Source organism: Manis pentadactyla, chromosome 9 (assembly GCF_030020395.1).
Source record: "Manis pentadactyla isolate mManPen7 chromosome 9, mManPen7.hap1, whole genome shotgun sequence".
In the NCBI taxonomy this organism is placed as follows: domain Eukaryota; kingdom Metazoa; phylum Chordata; class Mammalia; order Pholidota; family Manidae; genus Manis; species Manis pentadactyla.
Window position 1 is genome coordinate 121,278,597 of NC_080027.1, and position 14,695 is coordinate 121,293,291.

The 14,695-nt window shown below is 48.9% G+C and overlaps 1 protein-coding gene across 2 annotated transcripts; it reads right to left on the bottom strand.

Annotated features, from left to right (window-relative positions):
* Nucleotides 1–5,149: 5,149 nt before the first annotated feature.
* IL19 (interleukin 19) lies at nucleotides 5,150–13,127 on the bottom strand. Of its 2 annotated transcripts, none has more exons than XM_057506644.1 (6): nucleotides 13,034–13,127; nucleotides 10,703–10,846; nucleotides 10,485–10,550; nucleotides 8,199–8,351; nucleotides 7,119–7,190; nucleotides 5,150–5,692 (listed from the first exon to the last, which is right to left on the bottom strand). In XM_057506644.1, exons 2-6 carry the CDS (start codon nucleotides 10,841–10,843, stop codon nucleotides 5,558–5,560), a joined length of 567 nt encoding a protein of 188 aa, XP_057362627.1. In that variant the 5' UTR covers nucleotides 10,844–10,846; nucleotides 13,034–13,127; the 3' UTR covers nucleotides 5,150–5,557. The 2 variants fall into 2 exon arrangements, with proteins under 2 accessions (XP_057362627.1, XP_036765696.1); XM_036909801.2 differs by having other exon boundaries at nucleotides 7,119–7,193; nucleotides 13,034–13,124.
* Nucleotides 13,128–14,695: the final 1,568 nt, after the last annotated feature.

Consider the following 14,695-nt stretch of genomic DNA (forward strand, 5'->3'; position numbering starts at 1 on the left):
GTGCCAAGGGGTCCGTGGCACACAAAAGGTTAGCATTCTGGGTTCTAATGGCAGGCACAAAGGCCCATGGGTATGGCAACCATACCTTCCCAATTGTGACACAAAGTCTGAGAAAGATGAAGCTATCTAGGGGGATGGTGGAAGAGATTGTTTTTATCAGGTCTTTCCTAGAAAATTAAGAGTCTATATTCATCACAGGTATCACGGTAGGAGGGTTGAGATGATTTCTGAGCGACAAGGAGGATATCTGGGCTGGTTTGTTGAAGAGTGTCTGGTTTGAGCAAGGCTTAGAAGAACAAATGATTTTATGAGCTTTGGGGATGGAGAGACTGTGGTGGGAGCAGAAGGAACCTTACTCCTTACAGCTGGAGGAGATAGAACAAAATTCTGAGAGCAGAGAGCATCTCTGTACGTGAGGGCTGGCATGCCTGTGGGTGCTGGGTGGGGTAGGAGCAGCTATTGAAGAAGGTTGAAAAGGGTCAATGCAGTGAGCTGTGAACATCATTCTGAGGAAGTTGCACTCTGACACTTTCTGTTTCTAAGAATCAATGACTGTTTCCCTTTGTTCACCTGCTCAGGATCTAGATCAACATCACACACATCACAAGAGCTCAGCAGACTTGCTTACTGATGCATTTCCCTAACTAAACTCAAAGAACATTTCCATGTACTGATATCCTGCAGAGAGACTGCGCTCTCTGATACCCAGTAACGCTCACGTTAGACATCATTCCCAGTCCCCGAAAGAATGTGGCTCTTTTGCTGTTTGTAGCACTTACTGCATGCCAGGCACTAAATACTTCATGAGATAACGACTCATTTGATCCTCAGGCAACACGTGAGATAAGTATAATTACTGTCTTCATTTTCAAAATAAAAAAACTGAGATACAGAGTCTTCCTAGAGTCCCTAGGAAAGTGAACAGACAGAGGTATCCAGACCAGGGACATGCAAAGACAAATTTATCTCCTGGTGTGAAGGCTGGATTCTGAGCCCTCTCTGGGGCCCTGATACCTAGATCAAGCCTGGTGCTTGCCCAGAAGAGGCCTCTGTGACCACACCCAAATCTTTACTGAGGTGGTTCCATGGCAGAGGTCTGAGACTGGGCTGACTGTCTTCAGCAATAGAACTGGATGCAGCGCTTGTCTAGAACACTCTGGAGTTCATACCAAAGAATTTATCCTTCCCGGACTCCTTGGCCAAACGTGATGTGCTGACCCCCAAACCTCCCTGCAGAAATGATTGGGCATTTGCATGGGGGGTATCAAGTGATTTGTCTGCACCAGGGATGGTGCCAAGTGAGAGCAAAGAAAGGTTCAGATAGTCAAAGGGAGAGCCCTGCACAGGGATGAGCCTGCACTAGAGAAAGGACAACTGTGGTCGAGCCTGCAGGAGGGGTGTCTGAGTAGCAGTGAGAATCAGAAGGGCTGCTTGGAGCCTGGCTGGGGCCACAGGAACTGCACACACCCGCATCGAGGACTCAGCTAAGAACCTTCTAGAGATGCAGGCCCAGAGGGAAGCACTGTTGGCCTGGGCCACTGCCTTTTGCCTTGTCTCTCTTGCTAGTTTAAAAAACAAGTAAGATGAAGGTTTTCTCCCAAAACAACATTTATGGGAAATCAGATTCGAAAAGCCAAGAATCATTAAGTGGTAACAACCAACATTTTTAATGAGCACCTACTATACCTCAACTATATACAGGTACTGTGAATGGTATCTTGAATCCTTGGAACAGTTGCGTGAGGCAGCTGTCTCCTTCATTTGTACAGATGAGGAAACCAAGGCTCAGGTTAAATAGATTGTCCAAGTCACACAGTAAGTGACAGGACCAGGATTTCACAAAAAGCCTATCCTTTGATCCATTTGGTCAAATTTCTGGCAAGTTCTGGTTCTAAAAGAGCTGCTCTGAGCATGCCCGGCCACCATGCAGCTGTCAGCGATTTGCTGTGAACGCTGGAAGGAGGATGGAGGGCCCTCCAGGAGGAGCCCAGGCTCTCAGCTGGGCCAGGAACATAGTGTGACACATTCAGAAGTCAGCCTGAGCTTCTTGGCCCTGTGTCGGTCCACGAATTTGCGTGCAACTCCACAGGCTTGTTGCTGGCAAGTCCAGGCCTCTTTTTAAACACCCAGGCTTAGTGGTCCACACAGCTGGTACCCAGAGGGTTAGACAGTCTTGGCCAGAACAAAGTGACTCCCCCAGCAGCGAGGGCAGCGAGCACCAGGGCCAGGAACACCGGACACGGGTTCACTATCTGGATCTGCGGTCTCTCAGCCACGTGACTTGGGCAAGTCCCCCAACCTGCACCTCAGGCGCCTTGGCTGACCACTTGGGGATAAGACCTTCGACTTCCTCTGCTCCCCAGAGGCTTGAGTGAGCTCATATAGGTAAGTGCCTGCCTTGGTTCCTGCCCTTGCACCTTAGCAGTTGAAGGAGGGCCACAGATTTCTCCAGGAAGCCCACTAGGGGCTGATAGAGGACTCAGAGGGTGTTGTGGTCTGGGGGAGAATTTCATACTTGATTCCTAAGCAAGTACTTGTTAAGCACCAGCTCTATGAAAGCAAAAAAACAAAAACCACCACCACAGAAACCAAAAACGCAGCTCTGTCCCAGACGCACCATGGACTACAAACAAGTCAGGACACATTCTTCAAGCCTGGAAGGAGAAAAAGCCCAGGGAGACAAGTGAAGTGGTCAAAGAGAAGTCAGCAGGCAAGAGCAATGGGAGAAGAGAGAGAGAGAGAGAGCTTCTCCTTCAATATTTCTTCCTACCCCTGCTCCCTCCCCCTCCTACTCCTCTCCTGCTTGCACTTCTGCAACCGCTGATAGGACATATTCCTCCATGTGGATGCAGTTCATTGTACCATAAAGCCCTTCTCCTCTCTGTCTCCTCGTGTACGCAGGATTCGCAGGCTGTTTCATTGTAACTGAGGGCCCAGGCTTTTGAGCAGGGCTCCCTGAGTTGAATCCCAGGTCCACAACTAGCTGTATGACCCTAAGTGCATTGCTGCAATTTACTGACCTGTGTAATTGGGCTGGTCAAGAATCTTTACCTTAGAGGTTTATGGTGAGGAGTAAAGGAGAAGGCACAAGAAATTTTCCACCTCATTGCTTGGCCCAAAATGAGTACTCAACATGTATACATTGTTGTGGACATTACAGTTCATTCTGGAACCAGGTTGCTAGGATTGGAAGCCCCTGCCTCTGCCTGCTTATAAGCTGTGTGACTTCAGGTAAGTTGCTTAACCTATCTGTGCCCAGTTCACTCCTTAGGGTTTCATTATCTGTATTGCTAGCATTTATTGAAGTAGCCTTCTGCATCTTATTCATTCTCAGAAATTCTACAGGCTTGTCATGAGAATTAAATGAAAAAATATATATATATTCATATGATGATACACTAAGTATAGTTCTTAGACTATTGCCTGACATATAGAAAGCAGTTTGCTATTATTAGTTTTAGTTCATCCAGATCATTTATTCCATAAATATGAATTTAATGCCTACAAAGTGCCAGTCAGTGAAGAACCAAACTATCCTCACCCTCTGAGTCAGGGAACAGAATAAAACAAGATGCTGGGAAAGAAGAAAAGGGGTATGAAGTGTGCTGAAGGTGAAAATGGGAGTTTTATGCTTAAACAATATGCCTTTTGAGCAAGGAACTGAAGGGGGTGCAGGTGGAGGCACAAGCCCCGAGGGGGTCTGCAGGTGCCCCCTCCGAGGTGCTGTAAACAAAGCTGGTCCTGCGGTCGGCCAGCCGGCTCAGGATGGGTGTCCGCCCAAGGTCACCTCGTAAACGTTGAATCTTCTCCCAGCAGCCTTGCTTCCTCTTAATAGATTATTAATCCCTTTAAAGCATAGCATTGGGGGACTTTTTAGAACCTCAGTTTACACGTGTGCATGCCTCCGAAGCTCAAAGGCTCTGAGATGAGCACAGGCCTGGTGCGCTTGAGGAACACGGTGTAGGCCGGTATGGCTGGGTCAGGGTGAGCCCTGGCGAGCAGTGGGGCGCTCCGTCAGCAGGTAGGGAGGCACTGTGTGCAGCTAGTAGGGCTCCAGGCCGTCCTAATGAGTCTGGCTTTTAAATTATCATACACAGTCGATAGTATAGGAGTCAGTACCCACATTACCAACAGCCAAGGACCAACAGAATTTACTGACCTGCCCCAGGCAATTCACGGCAGGAGAAGCCCCGAAACCAGCAGGGCTCCTGGCTTGGTGCTCTTTATGCTGCAACAAGCAGACTCTCCCCTCGCTGGGGCTGCAGTGAGGGGTGGGGCTGGGCCCTGACCTCACTCCATGCTCACAGCAGCACTTTGAGACCAGTTTTCTGGTCTCCATTTTACTGAAGACGACACTGAGACTTAGGACATTAAGTTGTTCAAAATCACACAGGATTGGAACCAGATCTGTCTGATGTCAGAGGTCCGGCTCTGTCCCCCAAAGCATGCCCTGTAAAATCTCTTGGGTGGAAGTAAAGAAAGGATGCTTCAGCAGCCAGTTACATTATAGATATTGACCCAGGATGGTGCACACAAAGTGTAGTTTCAGCACCGGGCACGTGGCAGAGGCTCTGCAAGTGCCAGCCGTTATTGTTGCTGACCATCTGAGGATGTCCGTCTGCAAACTGGTGTCCATTTTGGCCTCTCTTCACTGGGCACTGGGCCTGAAACCTCCACCCAGGACACCCAGGCCTTGGGCTGCATTGGTTCAGTTCTGTCACCATGACAACCATCCCTCTGTCAGAAACTCTCTCTAGCCTGACATACACACCCACAGAGGATGAGTGTAGGGTCTCAGAAATGTATGTAGGTTGGGAGCAGTAAGAAAAGCAGAGACAAAGACAGAGAAAGTCAGAGACACAGAGAGAAAAGACAGAGACTCAGAGGAGAGGGGAACAGAAATGGAGTGACGTCGAGGAGTCGGTGGTCAGGAGCCCTGCATCCTTGATGATTACCTGGAGGTCAGGATGCTGTTTGGAGACATTTGAGCACAAGTCTGGAAACTTCTCTGCACTAACTCACTTCGGGACTCTGAGTAAATTCTTTTCCCTCTCTAGGCCTCCATTTGCCCATCTGTCTGTGGTCTTTAGGGCCCCTTTCATTTCTAATAGTCGGGCCTCCTCAAATCAGAAGACACTTCCAGTCATTGGTAAAGAACAGTGTTTATTTGGAAAAATCATTCAGTACAATATGCACTACGGCATTTCACTCAGCTCACATCAGAGACATGGGATAAACTCGACAATAAGTTAGCGGGGAAGCCGGCCCCTTTCTGCCGAGATGGCCCACAGGACCTTTCAACAGACATATTTCATTATAAACATAAGAGTAAATAATTTGATCACTTTCAAGTGGGATCAGACAGCCCGGGCCCAGCCAGTGGGATTTCCAGCTGCAGGGTGAGCTCAAACCTAGATGGTCCCCGACCACACCTGAGCCTAGCGGAGAGAATTCCAAAGCAGCTGAGGGGCATCGGCCCAAAGACCCTCATCTGCATAAATATAGGGCCCTCCCCATGCCCCTCCCCTTCAAAATCAGGTGCATCTGAGGGAACCTCTCAGGGGCTGTTCTCCCTGCCTAATGAGGTTCCTTGTCGTCCATCAGCTGAAGATCCTTGATGGTTCTTGTCAATCCAGGCTAGAAAGACGTCCAGCTCTCCCAGAGACTTAATGGCAGCGGATCGGACCTCCAGCTGAAACCAGGGAATTCGTCATAAGAACCTGCCTTGCTAGACTGTAATGGTTTTCCAATCAATTTCTCCATGTTCCCATCCCCACCAGGCTTTCTTTTGACTCGATTATATTTACAAAGCATACAGACCCAAAATTATTTTCCTAACAGGCAACCCAAATTGTTTTCCACAAATAAGCCATTGAATCATGTCAACAACTTCTAAACAAATTTTTTTTAATTCTTCATTCTTTGCCCTCTGTTTTTCTTTTTACTGTTTTTGACAGAAAAAAAGAACATTTGCCTTAACTGGTAAGGTCTGCTTATTTTCCTTCCCACGTAAGCTTGCTTTAGTACTTCTGCGGGCCCAGAAAGTCCCAACCCTATGCAGTGGGGGGGAGAACATGTCCTCCATCTGACATATTAAAAACACCGAAGCTCCTAAGTGTCCTGCCCAGCACCACACAGCCGGTTGGTAGCAGACCTGGAAGTAGAAACCAAGTCCCCTGGCTTATTTCATTTCTTCCTCAGCAAACTAGGAGAGGGTACAATCTAAAAGTATGTCCTATGAAGCCAGATGGCATGGGATCAAGTCCTACCTCCGCTACTTGGTTGTGATATGAAACACATACTAAGTTAGTATGAACTTAGTTAACTTGCTTAACCAGTTGCCTAACTGACAAAATGCAAATAGTGCATATTGCATTGTTGTGAGGAATAAATGTGTTAATACCTGCAGAGTGCTTAGAACAATGCCCGGCTCATAGTAAGAGCAATAGGAGTCTTACTTAGCCACTGTTACAGTATTATACCACGGAGCCTCTCCAAAGAAGCAAAGGTCTGAACAGACTCCCCCTGCCTCCTTGTTATTCAAAGCACTGGTGTCATTTGAGAGTGTGGTCAAAATGCAGACTCTCTCTCGGGACTCCTTCCAGACCTGCTGCGCCAGAATCTGCATGATAACAAACTCCCCAAATGATGCGTGTGAAAAGCACTGCTCCGGTCACCTCTGCAGGAGATGTGCCTTCCACAGCACCATGAGATACCCTGTTAATCACAGCACCAAGTGCAATGACCATACCAGCCACAGTGACACTGGCAGGTAACATGTGTCAGGCCTAACAGCCTATAATTCCCAGGGATCTTTGCTCCCTCTCTATCGCCCACCTTGAGCAGTGTGTGATTTCCCCACGGAATTTAATACAGGTTAGGTCTGATATGTGAGGGTATGAGAAAATGGTGGCAGAATGATGGGGAACGGGGGCCCAGGAAATGAGCAAATAAGAAGACCGACACTCTTTGCAGACACATAGATTGCAAAGGCCTGCAAAAAAATGCTGGTTGAGTAAATGAGTGAACAGGAGTGGAGAGGAGGCTGGAGGGAGGGCACTTCCCCCACTCAGGCTCCTACTTCCAGTGGCCACGTCCACTCCCCCCCCTGCTCTTACCTGATTGTAGTTGTCATGGATGATTCTGGTGGCATTGGTGACTTCCGGCCTGCAGCGACACAGCCTCTGCTCCTGCTGGGATAAAGTGGCGGCAGCACCCATCAGAGGGCCGCCCCACCCTGCCCACTCTTTCCATTCCCTCCACCCCCCGCCCCCATGAGCATTGACACTGCTTCTTCTCACAGTGAGATTCAGGTACGAGAACACAGGCTGGGACCGCGTGGGGAGGAGGGTCTGTTTGTAGGGTCACCCTCTGCTAGACCAGGGCTTTTGCTTTTACTGGGTTTTCAGTTCCCAGACTGGAAGGGGCAGACAGCACCCTGCAAGGTAGGCACTCAATAAATACCTGTTGGGTTAATTAATTAAATCATTGGTTAAATGAATCTTAATGTGAGTGAGACAGGGATCATTCATGACCTCTCCTAACAATTCTAGAATCTGCGGCACAGAGAGGTGAAGTAACTTGCCACAAAGTCACAAAGGACGTCACTGGCACGGGGGTGGGGTGGGGGCGGGGGCCAGAGGCCAGGATCCTAGTCTAAGTTTTTATCAGTTTGTTTGGGTTTGGTTTTATTTCTGATGGTTGTTTTTAATAGGTCACAATGAACTTACAGGTGACCTTTAGGGACAGGCTATACCAGGGAACCCTCCAGAGGTTAATTTGTATGGAAATCCCAAAGGAACAGAAATAAAGAAACTAGGGGTGCACTTCTCACGAACCAGGTACCCCTGGCATGCCTTTCTCACCAGCCAGCCCAGGGATCACTGAGGGGAACACTGCACATGCGCAGTCACCGCAGGAGGAGAATCCCTGGGGACACCGGTTGTGATGAGGCATCAGTGGGGAGGAAGCCCTGCGGGTGGAGTGACCCTTGCAGGAGGCTCTGGGCAGTTTCCCCATGGACAGGCGGGGCGGGGAACTTCCTTTAACTCCAGGAACCATTTCAGAAGGCTGCTTGGGGCCTGCGTGCCCAGGGTTCTCCCTGGGGCGGACAGGGAACAGATGCTTGGAGGTGTGCCGGGCTCTCTGCAGGGCAGACAAGGGACGATGCTTGGAGGCTGATGTGATGAGTGACTCACACACTGTTGCAGAGTTTTCTGCATGTAGAGGAAAGAGTTGGCAATGCTGCTGATTTTTCTCAAGATTTGAGGGTTCAGCTCCTGATGGTCCTTGAACACCCTGTCCACGTAAAACGCCAGGAGGTTCTTTGTCACACAGCACACGTCCAACGGCTACAGACACAAAGTAGAGAAAGTCTCAGGGGCCCCCTTTTATAATCTTAGAGGGCAAAGCAGCCTATGTAGGGGCAGCTGGGAGCGAGATAACAAAAAGTCATTTTTTAAAATTCATATTGGCTTTGGTGTGTCCACTTCTCTTACCACATCAAAGCTACTTATGATGAAGAAACTGAGAGGTTGGGTTCACCCCTCACCTTTTTAGATGGCCAGGAGATGTGGTAAAAAGAGATGGAGCCTAGTCACAGACTAGAATTCTCTCTACAGTGGACCTGACATGGTATCACTGACTTCTGCTTAAACTCTTCCAAGAATCAGTCATCTTGCTTTTGAAAGGACCGATGTCTGAGCAGCTTTCTTGAAAAGTACTTGCTTACATTATGAAGTCTGCCTCTCTGTAACGTCTCCCATCCATCAAAATGTGTTTATTCATTGCATGCCAGGCATGTGCTGGGCATGTATTCTTTCCATTGTAATGATATGTTTATCTTGGCCTCTCTGCTTGGCTTTCCTCCAGTCTGGCCTTTCTAAACTGAAGCGATCATTTGGATGGAGCTCAGATTTGCAAGAATTGCACAAACATCTGGGCAGTTCTGGTCTGCAGCTGTCAGAGCGCAGATCTTTCTAAAGGAGGGCTCCTGAATTCCCAGAGCGCAGCTCAGAGGCTCAGAGCTGCTGGCCAGGTTGTTTCCTTCCAGCAGTTTGCACCCGCCCTAGGACCCAGCAAGTTACTCTACAGGAGATTTACAGCTCAGCCTGAGAAGGAGGTCTGCAGTCTGGACAGTGCTTTTATCCTCATTAGCATTCAAACAGCAAAGCCTCCCTGGCCCCCCAGGCAGCTTTTCCTAGATGGCGAACTCTGCTTGCGACACAAAGCCCTTCTCTTCCTGGGCTCCTACCGGATCCCTTAACTAAAGGGGCAAAAAGTTGCACACCTTTGTTCAATGAAGGGATGAGGGAGGAAAGATAAAGACCTGCATCCTCACTGGCCTCTCTCCTTATGCCACGTCAGTGGTTTCTAGACCTTGAGAAGAGAAAGACTCTGAAGCCAGAGGTATGAGCTTGGAAGGTCTATTCCTGACTCAACCACTAACTAGTCATTCTCCCCCCCAAAGTACACAGTTGGCTCATTTGAAAATGATGGTCTGGGAATAGATGGCCTTTCAGGTCCCTTCCAGCTATGATGTATCCTGCGAGTCCCTTATACAGTTGGCTGGAATAGTCTTTGGTAGATGACTACATCTGTTGACCACAAACAAATCAGGCCCAATAATGCCTAGAAGAATCATCTCGTGCAGAGAAGCCCAGGGAAAAAGAAACTCATTGCAGACATATCTCATACTCTGTCACATAAATACCTGGAAAACAAACCAATGGATGTTTCTGGAATGCCTACAAGGACTGGAGGAGCTCACTTTTAAACACACTCCTCAGTGGCCCCTTCTGTAAACTGAATCATCACCTGGTAAGTCAGCTGTTTCATAAACACACTTATTCTTGTCCCCTTTCATTTGGGCTGATCTCACTGGCCTTCCTGCCTCATCTGTTGTAAAGAACATCAACAGATTTTAAAAGATTTTGTGGTCATGCAGTGTTTGGCTCAGACAGTGGCTACTGCCTCTATTTTAAAGCTGAGGCTTAGCCTGGCTCTTAAGCTTGTTGGTGACAAAACTTCAGGGTGTTTTCTACCTTATCCTCAGCTGCTCATCTTCACGTCCCTCACACCACATGCCTGGCTGCCGTACTGTCCCTGACACATGCCCATTGATCTTCTCCCATGCTCCCAAACCCTCCCTGTGATCCTCTAACCCACAGCCTGCTCGGTTTTTAAGGGACTGCTCAGATCACCTTCCAGAATCATCCTGAGCCACAGACATCCTGTCCCACTTGAGCGCGTGGCACTTCCACTCACTGTCTAGGGAAATGGCACTTCGATAATGCCTCCCAGGAGTTCCCAAGTCCGTGAGACGCAATTTGCCCTAACACAGCAGTTGACACACGAGAAGTCATGAGCGTTTATATCACACTGCTGGTTGGGAAGGGGAAGAAGACAGGGTGATTTCTTTCTCAGCCCAGGGCCACTTCACCACAAAAATAACAATACAGGAAAGAGCAGACACAGGCCAATACCTTAATGCCATGCAGGGTCTCTGATGTGGACAAGATGGTGACATTTTGGAAGGTGTCCTTAGCTTGCTATGGAAGGAAACACAAACATAGACACGAGCAATGAGTACCCAGGTCCTCCTGACACAAAAGCTCATGAAATGAGAAGGAACTTGCTCTTCAAGCTAAGATGTAAGGTGAGGCACACCTTGCTCACACCTTCACCCCGAACCCACACTCACCATGTCTTTTTTGATTTCTCTGAAACTCTCTTCTATAAGGCGCATGTCCACGGAAATCAGACATCTCCTGAGACTTCGGGCGTGCACTGAGCACAGGATAAGCACTGCACTCAGGCAGAGGGAAGCACACCGGGCCTTCATGTCCTGCAGGAAGGAGTGGGAGTCAGCGACCCAGTCAAGCATGGGAAACAACGAAAGACCCCAGATTGAGCTCCCCTTTGGACCCTGCGGCACGAGCCGGATGGCGGCCCAGAAAATAAGGCTCAGTACACCGCCTTGTGGAGTTCAGGGGCACATGTTTCTCCTCTGTCTTTCCTGGACCAGTTGAATGAGCCCTCCCCCTCCCCCCATGCCTCTGCCTTTACCCCCAGAAAGCATAATACAGACCTCTCTCAAGTCCCAGGGAGTATATTTGTGTGTTTATTACTCTATGATGACTCAATACAGCTCACTTCGTCAGCAGGGGTGAAAAGCATTGTTTTTAATAAATTAAGTAGGAAAAACAGGGTTGGTAATATGCCCTAGGAATTAGGCAAGAGGTCTGAAAAATCATAAAAGTACATTTGGTTTGTCATGTTTGCCCCTGAAATAGGTGACACCCTTTAATAATACCCCCAATGTGTATCTGCTTGAAATCATTTGTTCTAAGCCAACTATGAACATGGGAAAAGATGGGAAAGACAAGACATCTGAAAGCTAGTTGGCCGCAGTGGAGAGGGGAGGGCTGCCCTGCAGAGGGCGAGCTGGCGGCTTCCCCTCAGGGCCCGCTGGGCCGAGGGGATGTTTGCAGCTAGTCCCTGGGCAGGGCCAGGCTGGGAGATCCTCGCTGCCTGTTCTGATCCCCCAGCCTCCGTGCCTGTCCTTCTCTCTGCCTCTTTCATTCCAGGCCCTGACAGGGCGCCATAATGCACACACTGAGAAAAGCGCACGAAACCTAATTGTCAGCTTGTCGAGGTCTTTCCCTGACTTTCCCCAGCACGAGCATAGGCTTCACCGAGCTTAGCCTTAAAGGTAAGTCTCGGGACCACGCCTGTGAATAGACCAACCCTCTGTCCTGCATCCTCCGTGACACCTACCACGCCCGCTAGCTTCGGGCGCTGCATGTGCCAAGGCGAGTGGAGTGTGTGTGGCAGTGGAAGAAAAGGAGGAACCAAGCACAGGAACCCAGCAGAGGGGCTGTGGAGTGCCAACTGCTAACCATAGCTACAAAGCACCTACTGTCCCTGCTCCCACCACCACTCCCAGATCTTCCTCGGGAGTCCCAGGCTCTTCTCTGGAGAGCCAAGAAACAGCAAATCCCGCTTAGAGAATCATGTTATCTCTTCTCTCCTTAATTCAGCATCATTCCTAGTGAGCAGACAGCTATACGTTGAAACCTCACCGAGAAGCAGGCATTATGCTAAAAAGCTTGATGGCTCTTTTTCCAACCTCGGTCTTTCTGGCAACACAAGAAAGCAGGCCCCATTGGCAGGGAAGACTGTAGAGTCCCCCAGACCTCTATCTCCTTTAAAGGCAACTGGGATCCTTCTGAAAAGCCAAGTGACTAAGAAGAGAACAGTTTTTCTTCTGACAAGATGACTCTCAGAAGCAGTAGTGTCTGCTCACCCCATGCCAGAAGCCCCAGACACGCTGTGGAGGAGAAAGATGCCTCCCTTAGCTGGTGAGGCGGGTCCAGGCTTCTTGGACCATTCAGATAACAGTAGTTGCTAACATTTATCAAATGCACCACATGCATTAAGCCCTGTGCCAAGCATTTTCCATAATTATCTCATTTAATGCTCACCACCACCCTGTGAGGTAGGTTCTGTTTCTGTCCCCACTTTATCAAAGAAAAACCTGAGATTTAGAGAACTGAAGTAACCTGGCCAAGGTCTGTAGCCAGCAAGCGGCCGAGCCAGGACTAGAAGGCAGGCGGGCTGGCCCTTCAGCCGGCTCTCCTTACTGCCTTCCACCCATCCTGCTCACAGCGCCGGAGATCCCAGCAGATCCCCTTACGGCAGACAGACAGGAACACATTTCTGATCAGGTCCCACTGAGCCACTGGTACTCCTTACATTCAAAAGATATATTTAATACTGCAAAGGATCCAAAAGGTATAAAACAAAAAGGTTATAGTAGGCATCAGATTCCTTCCATCCTTCCTTCCTTCTTTCTTCCCCACTCTCCATCTCTTCTTGTTGAGAATAAGGTACTGGAAAGTTCATCCTCTGCATGGCAAACCCCTCCGCATTCTACAAAACACCTAGGGCCTAAAACATCTTGTGCCGTGCATGAGGAAGGCTAGGATGGCGATGAACAAAGGCCTCAGATGAAGGCTGACACAAAGCTCACCTGTTCCTGGGTGCTCTCGGACTGCTCCTGCGACTTCTCTCCAGGTGATCTTTACCTCTTGGGAAGGGCTGGTCACTTTTATGCAGGTGGATAAGAGGAAATGCTGTCAAGCCTTACTGGGTGGGTCCGCCTGGGGGAACTTGTTTTTCCCCCTCATTTCCTTAGCATCTTATTTCCTTAATTGTTTTCTTTCTTCTTCGAGATAGAGTTGATTAATCACTATTAAGAAATGCCTTTTTCTTCTGGGTCTTGACATGCAGCTTCTAGGAAAAATAAACTCCCCATATCCATGCAAATGAGAATTTCTGGCAATTTTGTGTCCACAGAGAAAAATCCAAGTTAGGTCACTTTCCTAAGAGCTGTGGCATGCCATCAGCAGTGCCCCGCTGGCGAACTCAGGAAGCGTTCTCCCGACAGCCACACCCTGCAGAGCCAGCCGCAGGACACGCTGCAGGTGCGGCTGGCTCCTGCACGCTCCATCTTTCCAATGCCTTGTACAGCTATTGAGCACCTACTGTGTGCCAAGTACTAAATTCTCACCATGCATTATTTTGTTTAATTCGTAATCATTTGTTTTTCCCTCAGGAATGCAAGGATTTCTTTGGACATCACCTCTTTCCTCTTCATCCTGTCCCTTGTAAATAAAGCCCTTTCATTCCTGATTAATGCAGAAAGAGAAAGTGAGGCTGGGAAGTGGAGGGCCTTAGAAGCCATGGCAAAGCCAGGAATAGAGCCTGGAATCCTTGCTTGAGGGCCAGAAGACTGTCGATCTACATTACTTTTTTACACAAACTCTGTATCATGAATTCCCCAGGATTCAGGGTTTGGTGATGGTGAATGAAAGATGGGGTCTAAAACAGGCTTCCTTCCCAAACATGTACTCCCCCAATAAACAGAGCTGGTTTTTATCAAATGAAGCTACTCTGGGATGGAGTACAATTGAAGGAGACCCCATGGGCCCCTTGGACAAAGGGTTAGTACGACAGGCTGGAGCAGACCCTGCCCTTCGGCCAGACTGGAGGCAGAATGGTTGGTCAGGCACTGGTGGAGAAGACAGAGGGACAGGGAGGACTGGGGCTTTTTATGGGGGTAGGTGCAAGGGGAAGGGGCCCCCGGGGCTAAAGCCTTGCTGTCCAGCATCTTGCACATGATGAAATAATGCATGTTAAGAGAAGCGGTGGATTGCAGTGGCCGCAAGGCAGCTCTCAATTTAAACCCTGGCTCTCCATCTTCTCTGTGAGCCACTGGACAAGCTGCCTAAGACTTTTCTTAAGCTACATAAAATAGGTAAAATAAACTGTAAGGATGTGAATGAACTAGTGGGCTTGATCTATGGTAAGTACTTAATAAACATTATTCATTCTGATGCTGTGTGTCCAGCACCTGGAAAAGGAGAACACACCTTTGTCAAGTGTTAATAGGTATCCCCCTGCTCCTTCTGGGGAGGGGAGAAAGAGCTACTCTGGAGTCCAGCGGTCTCCCCCACCCCACCCCAGCTTCCCCACAGAGGGGGTGGCCAGGAGAGGGGGGTGCTGCTTTCCCAGCATGGCCTGAGCTGCCACACATGAGATGATTGCAAAACTGCCCGTGCTGACTCCCACCCTGCTTTATCTCTTTGTTCTCAGACTGTATGTTCTGACCCAGCTTTCATTTCAGGGCAAA

Coding starts and splice junctions, on each gene's coding strand:
- IL19 (XM_036909801.2), bottom strand. CDS start 10,843: ATGAAGGCCCGGTGTGCTTCCCTCTGCCTGAGTGCAGTGCTTATCCTG. Junction 7,194..8,198: donor AGAAAACTCTGCAACAGTGT/GTGAGTCACTCA, acceptor ACTTTATCCCAG/CAGGAGCAGAGGCTGTGTCG. Junction 5,693..7,118: donor TCCATGACAACTACAATCAG/GTAAGAGCAGGG, acceptor CCCTGGTTTCAG/CTGGAGGTCCGATCCGCTGC.